Source organism: Citrus clementina, unplaced genomic scaffold (assembly GCF_000493195.1).
Source record: "Citrus clementina cultivar Clemenules unplaced genomic scaffold, Citrus_clementina_v1.0 scaffold_5, whole genome shotgun sequence".
Taxonomy (NCBI): Eukaryota; Viridiplantae; Streptophyta; class Magnoliopsida; order Sapindales; family Rutaceae; genus Citrus; species Citrus x clementina.
Genome location: NW_006262201.1, coordinates 5,099,776 through 5,107,528, shown reverse-complemented (window position 1 = coordinate 5,107,528; position 7,753 = coordinate 5,099,776). Strand labels below are relative to the sequence as shown.

At 32.9% G+C, this 7,753-nt stretch overlaps 2 protein-coding genes across 2 annotated transcripts in view; both read left to right on the top strand.

Moving 5' to 3' along the window:
- The first annotated feature begins 578 nt into the window (after window positions 1-578).
- LOC18042373 (60S ribosomal protein L3-2) lies at window positions 579-3,456 on the top strand. The gene is made up of 5 exons (XM_006431574.2): window positions 579-719; window positions 1,523-1,633; window positions 1,754-2,058; window positions 2,221-2,630; window positions 3,005-3,456. Exons 1-5 carry the CDS (start codon window positions 635-637, stop codon window positions 3,261-3,263), a joined length of 1,170 nt encoding a protein of 389 aa, XP_006431637.1. The 5' UTR covers window positions 579-634; the 3' UTR covers window positions 3,264-3,456.
- A 3,698-nt stretch (window positions 3,457-7,154) lies between these two features.
- The window catches only part of LOC18040321, a 2,111-nt gene continuing 1,512 nt past the window's right edge, over window positions 7,155-7,753 (top strand). Inside the window, exon 1 of the mRNA XM_024184685.1 lies at window positions 7,155-7,208. The gene's annotated coding sequence lies outside the window, so the exon portion shown is untranslated. The remainder of the gene's footprint in view (window positions 7,209-7,753) is intronic.

Genomic DNA, 7,753 nt, shown 5'->3' with positions numbered 1-7,753 from the left:
GAATACATTATTCTCGTTATTTGGAAATTGCAAATTTTTTCTTAATTTAAATGTTTTTCAACTTGTTTTGAAATCATTCGACATTATTTTTTATTTGACTATTGATGTAATTAGTTTGATGTCTGATGTCAGTCTTCTACATTTTTTTTTATTTGACTATTTATGAAATGGTTTTCTTGTTTGATATCTAATGTCAATTTTCTTATATAATGGCCTTCCATACCCCTTTGAGTTGCTGTTAAGTTTTCTGGAAAGTTGTTTAAACTGCTAATGTTTTTTTAAATCATATGATAATGTTTTTTTCAAATCCTATGATTGGCTCTGCCAGGTAGGGCATTTTGATATTGTACTATAAAATCAAGATACTTTCTACTTTTCTTTTTTTTTTAATTTCAAATAGTCTTTTTAATATGATGTATGACCTACAAATTTTTTGGAGTTTTACTTATGAATGTCATTCAATCTTGTTTCAATTAATTTTATTTCTGAAACTTATTTAATGTGTGAAATTCTATCAACTTAGCTCAATATTACTGCATGTCTGTGGTTAATGTGAACTTACCACAATTATTTATCTTTTATCCAATTGGAGTGAACTAATCTTTTAGTTTCGCAGTTCTAAGTGCCGAGTAGGATGTCTCATCGTAAGTTTGAACACCCAAGACATGGTTCTTTAGGATTTCTCCCAAGGAAGAGAGCATCCCGCCACAGAGGAAAAGGTTTCTAATTATTTTTCTAGCTTTTTTAACTTATAAATTATTTGTATCTTCATATGCCATTATGGGAATTTAATCTGTGTGGCGAAGATGAAGACCCTAGTACTATTCTCTTTAATGTGCCATTTCATTATGTATTCTAAATCCTTTATCTTGTTTTTTAATGTGCTGGGTTACTTTCAGTTATATTGTTGAATATTTTCCCTAAAGTTTATTTATTTATTTCTAATTGTTGTAAGAAATGCATGATTTACAATATTCACAGTTTACTGTCGCTTTGTTGATTCTTTGGGCAATGGAAACGGACTTTTCCTTTTCTCTTTTATTTTATGATAGTTTTTTTGCGCACATAATATCTTATTATCTAATTGTAATGTTAGTAGCTTTTAGATAAGCTATAAGATATAAAATACTTTGGTGTCTTCCTTTACTTTAAAACTGTGCATCTCTGTAGAATTTGAATAAGTCATTTGTTCAGTTTGTCCCTTATGCTTAATTAATTAAGCATAATGATATGTGTACTTGTATTGCTTTTAAGGAAAATAGCCTTATAAGTTAAAGCTTCTCATAAATGAGTGCTTAAATATTTATTTTCATGAAACTTAGTAATATCTTTGTTGAATTCTATGGCAAATTTTATAAATTTATTCTAATTGTGAAAGTTTGGTGAATGTTTAGCCAATAAAATTATTCCTGTTCAAATAGTTCCATTCCAACTTGTATTTTATGATGGATGCTTTTTCTATGACCATGTTTGGGCTTATTTTAGAGGCTTATTTGTCTTTATTTGATGCTCACTTTTGCAGTGAAGGCCTTTCCCAAGGATGACCCATCAAAACCATGCAGATTAACTGCTTTTTTAGGCTACAAAGCTGGAATGACCCATATTGTCAGAGATGTTGAAAAGCCAGGATCAAGTGAGTCATTTGCTGCCATTATTTTTATCTTTGTTTTTGGTTTGAGTATGATTATACATTTCTCACATATTCATATAAAAAGGTATGCTAAATTGTCTAAACGTAATCATTATCTTTCAGAGCTGCACAAGAAAGAAACATGTGAAGCAGTAACTATTATTGAAACACCACCCCTGGTGGTTGTTGGGGTTGTTGGTTATGTCAAGACACCCCGTGGGCTTCGTTCTCTCTGCACTGTTTGGGCTCAGCATCTCAATGAGGAGGTTAGGAGAAGGTTTTACAAGAACTGGTGCAAATCGAAGAAGAAGGCCTTCACTAAGTATACAAAGAAGTATGAAACTGATGATGGAAAGAAAGACATTCAGGCTCAGCTGGAGAAAATGAAGAAATACTGCACCGTGATTCGTGTTTTGGCCCATACCCAGGTAATTCAAGCTTTAGCAGTGTTATTTTAAATTTGATAGAAGTGGAATTACATATTTCTCATCTTTGGCTTTTCCTCATCATGAATGTGGACATACCATTTCGATGTTATGAGAATACCTGTCTGGCGGTTATATTATTTTAACCGTTATTTCACTCTACAGATCAGAAAAATGAAGGGACTGAAGCAGAAGAAGGCCCATCTGATGGAGATCCAGGTCAATGGTGGATCAGTTGCCCAGAAGGTTGACTTTGCTTATGGTTTCTTCGAGAAACAGATTCCTATTGATGCTGTGTTCCAGAAAGATGAGATGATTGACATTATTGGTGTGACCAAAGGTAAGGGATATGAGGGTGTTGTTACTCGTTGGGGTGTTACTCGTCTCCCTCGTAAGACTCACCGTGGTCTACGCAAGGTTGCTTGTATTGGTGCCTGGCATCCGGCTAGGGTCTCCTTTACTGTTGCTAGAGCTGGGCAGAACGGTTACCATCACCGTACAGAGATGAACAAGAAAATTTACAAGCTTGGGAAGGCCAGCCAGGAGTCTCATTCTGCCATGACTGAATTTGACAGGTCGGTATATCTGTTATCTTCTTTAATGGGTTCTTTTTCTTCTTGAGATCTATATTGTTTATTTTAGGTGTATGTGAATTGTTAAGTTGGGTGAGTTCGAGTAAGGTTGGGTAAGAGCGGGTGGGAACTAGTTGATATTTTTCCAACCTTTTTTGTTGACCTTTTCTGACCTTTGTTGGCCCTGCAACTTAAAAAACCGCCAGGTACATGTTTGGCTCCATTTTGTGGCTGAATATTTTTTTTTATTGTAATTATATAGTCATTTCATCATTTAAAGCAATGTGGACAGCTGTCAAGACTTGCAAGTTATTCAATAGCTGTTGCTTTTCTATTTTGAGGTTGATGTTAGATGATTGTTATAATTGTGTACTCAGGACGGAGAAGGATATCACCCCAATGGGAGGCTTCCCCCACTATGGTGTAGTCAATGAAGATTACCTGCTGATCAAGGGCTGCTGTGTTGGACCTAAGAAGCGTGTTGTGACGTTGAGGCAGTCCCTACTGAAGCAGATGTCTAGGCTTGCATTGGAGGAGATTAAGCTCAAGTTCATTGACACATCCTCCAAGTTCGGCCATGGTCGGTTCCAGACAACGCAGGAGAAGGCCAAGTACTATGGAAGGCTCAAGGCTTGATTTTGGCCAAGTTGAAGAAGAGATTGCCTTTGGTTTCAGGGTAGTTTTGAACATCTAAGATTTTTGGTCATTCTAGTCTCTATTTTGAATTAATTAATATGGCTTTGGCTACACTGGCAGTGCTTTGAAACTCCATTTGTGCATGGTTTCTTTTTTGCGCGTTAATACATCTTACGGTATTTTTGGGCTTTAATTTGAAAATCTCAAGTGTGTAGTTTAGCAAGCTCTCCCAAAATTGGGAATATTTTAAGATGGCCGTACAAACCTGGTAATCTTGAAGGTTAATTATGGTTTTGGCATTTTTATTTTTATTCAAGAAAAGTTAATTTCTTGAACTTATTTAACATTCAAGTTTAACATTAACTTAAAAGGTTCTTTTCAAAAAAAAAAGAAGAAAAAAAACCAAATATAAAACCAAAAACACAAAAAAACCTTAAATTTATCTCTTTCCACATAAATAACTAACTAACGGGTTTTGTGACGTTAATCATGCATTACGAATTAATATGGTCGAGGAATTAAAGTGGTCAATCGCAAAGCTTTCGGTGAGAATATCACTCACATGAATGGCACTTTTATCGTTTAAAACACCACAAGAATCAATAGTAAGGGGCTAAGAGCCTTCTTTTTCAAAGATACCCAGCGTTTTTTTTTTTTTTTTAACAATAGGTCATTGAATATCTCAAAAGATAATATATCTGAATAATTTGAAATATTAGAGGAAATAAAAGAATGCTATGGTTTTGTGACGTTAATCACTTTTACCGTTTTACGAAGATTGCGGAATTTTTTTTTGTTTTTTGGTTTTTGCCATTCAAAAGTCTTACATGTAGGGAGGACGATAAAACGAGAAGGCAATGGATGTCAAGATATTGCAGATAGTAGACGAAGAATTATTTCCAACTGCCCCAATCATATTAGCTGGATTTAATCAATTCAAATTAGTTCATCCACTAATATCAAGCACTTAAGACTCAAATCAATCTCATTACAAATATCGTAATATAATATATGAATAACCAAAATAGATAATAAGACGTACTTTGTTATTGATGGATTACCCTTATTATTAGGGCTGGGTATCAACCCGCCCAATCTGTGAAACCAACCCAACCAATATGATTTTTTACTGGTTGGGTTGGATTGATAAAATGTATGGGTTGGATTGAGTTGTTAAATTCTCAACTGACACTATTTACGGTGTTGGGTTAAAAATTTTTAACCCAACCCAACACGCCAACCCGTGTATGTATATGTATATGTGTGTGTGTGTGTGTGTGTTATTATATAAAATTTGATATTTAGTGTTTTGTATTAAATAAGACTTTAAATTTATGTACTGATAAATTTAATGATATAATAATAATTTGTGTTTCCATTAATTATGTACTAATAATTTGATTGTTGAACTTTGAAATGTTAGATTTGTTGTAGGGATTTTAATATTTGTGTTTTTTTTAATTTTTTAATTAATTAGTTTATTTTTATTTAGACTAAAAAAAACTTTTTCAAAGCCCAATCCAATTAATCCAACCCGCAGTTTGAGTTGGATTAGGTTGGGTTGAATTTTTTCAACCCGTTCTATATGAGGGTATCAACCCGACCCGTGCCCACCCCTAATTTTTTTTATTATTATTATTTTGAATAGCTTTCTAACCTTGCTAAAAAGAACAGGAAATAGCCCTCGCGAGAGATGGGCAAATAAATCAACTTAATTTTTCCTTGGTACAGTAAAAAAAAATTATATTATTTTGAACAATATTTATGATGAATAATCTTTTTTGGAGACGAAGCAAAAGGCTGTTCGGGCCCTCTGTGATATTTTATTTCTGTAGACTTTCGCTCAAATGATTCTTTAAGAATTAACGATAGCTATCAAAGTAAGCTCTATACAAACAATCTTAAGACACGGAGAGAATCAAATTCAAGATTTGTTACTTCTTAAGTGATTGATTACGAACTTGATCAACACTCACTATTACGAACTTGATCAACATTCACTATTCCTTAAGACTAGTAATTCTTATTTTATTAACCATGAGCCAAATCATCATTTGAGATGTGGGTCACCGATAAATAAGGCTAAACATGTGGCCTATCACAAATGAATCAAGCCAAAAGAAGAAAAGAATCAAACTTATGAAAGTGATAAAGTAGTAAATTGTGGACTATGTGTGTGTAAAAATGGTACTCAATTTATGTACATATATATTTTATTCATATTCATGTCCATGCAATCTTGTTTTTCTTGATTGCGTTTTGCTTGCAAGTGAAAAAATTATTGAGAAAATGCCATGTCCTTTGGTAGATTGTAGGAAAAGGAATTAAAAGTTTGCTTGAGATGGAGACTTGTTGATCCAAAAAGAAAAGAAAAAAAAAAAGAAAAGAAAATATTATGCTTCAATCTAATTTTCAACATTTGCTTTATGAGCTTTCTGGTCATGTCATGCATGGGACCCTTTCTCTTTTAGAAAATGTCTTACATGGAAATATGGAAGCAATCATCTTTTCTCGAAGAGACCTTTTCTGCATGAAGTGGGTTTCTTTTCATTTATTCAAAACTGGAATTATTGAATCATGCTCATGTTTTCACCTGGTTTGAATATTTGAAAATCTATGTGCATCCTGTGCTGTGGTTTCATGTCACATTTTCAATGGTGCTAGAACTGGAAACTAACTCATATAGTTAACTAGATCTACGCAGTAATAATTTAGTGGACAGCATTAAATATTAATTACTGCAAATTCTGTAGTTTCATCAATATACACAAGAGGAATCACTGATGGGTAAACTTATTTACTAGTATCACTTTTGTACTTGATGTGAATATCATCATGTTTAAAATTTGGATATGAGCAATCTCCCTTAAAAATTATAGCTAAACATCATTGTTCAACATTAATTTGGCATCATATATTGTAACTAGACAATATTATCAAGTTTTAAATATATATATTTTAGAACATGAAGATGCCGATAAAGTCAAATAAATTTAAAACATTCAAAAAATTAAATTAAAAAAAAATATGACAGAACATAATACAAAACCAAGTGGTTGTATATTTATGGTTGTAATGTAGACTGGCTTATCCTAAACAGAAAAAAAATAATGACCGGTTATTCTTCCTGAAATAAAAGCTTGGATAGTACAGCAAAAAAATGTCACTGTAAAATGTCAGAAATTAAATTATTCTCTTATGCAACAAAAGACAGACACAGTTGGTTTTTTATCATGTAACTTTTTTTTTTTTAATTTTAGTTTATTAATTTATTTTTAATTTATATTTTATGAGGGAGAATATGTAGGTCTCCATAGGCTTTCTTTTTCATTATCAGACATTGGGATTGTGCTGTTGAAAAAAGGGGCTCCCTCACTCAGTGCACTTACTCACTCACTATAAGCAAGCAGAATGAACACCCTCTCTCATTCAAGCCTTTTTCTGCAAAATTTGTATTGTAGTAAGTACTTAAATATTTCATTTCTGAAGCATATAAATGATCAATTTCCTTAATTGCTTAATTATAAGTATTTCCTTCTGTGAATGCACACAACAGAAGTCGTTCAGAATATTAATTGGTTGAATTAGTAAGAAATCTTAATCTCATATAAAAAGATCAAAGTGTTTGAATCTTACTTAAGGAGTCCTTGCTTTGTGTGCTTTGATGTTTATTTTTGTATTTACAATCTTTTTTTTTTCCTAATAATGTACAACAATTTTGCTTTAATGTTTCTGACAAAAGTGATCATTTCTTTTTCTCAACAACAGGTTGTTTTTTAATTAAAGGGAAAAAAACAAAAGAAATGGAGGAATAATTGTGGTCTACATCACCATCTTTTCAAGCACTCTCATCTTTTTTTTTTTAATTTTTAATTTTTTTTGGTACACAAAACCATTTCTTTCTTCTCTTGAATCATGGCATTTCTGCTTCAGCATAGCTGTAAGGTACCCAAACAATATTAATTCTCTCCCTCTCTCTCTCTCTCTCTCTCTCTCTTTCTCTCTCGCTGTTAGCTTTTTATATTTATTTTTGCTTGTGCTTTGATCTCCACTTATTGCCATATGTGAGCCAGCCAATAGCTTTGATCACATGCCTATTCAATCCCAAACCTAATTCAGAAATTACAAAAAGTTTTATTATATATTAAAAAAATTGAGTCTAATTTAATATTCTTTAGCAGCTTTTTCTTTATCAATCTTTCTTTCTTTTGTTTGGTGGTAGTCTGGTGGATTATGTGTGAGATTTTGTCACCTTAGCTATGATTACATCTAAATGCTCATGTGGATTTGAATTGGGGGTTCCAAGCACCCCGATATCATCCCTCAATTAATGTGAGAAGGTGTAAAAAGAAAATATAGAACACACAAGGTCACGACCATCAAAGTCAGGGGCCATTCGCCGCCTGGCAGAGGGTAATCCCCCACGCCCCCCACCAAGGTTATAGTCCTCCTGATAATTGCCCATCTTTCAAAAAGTGGTTACAACAAAC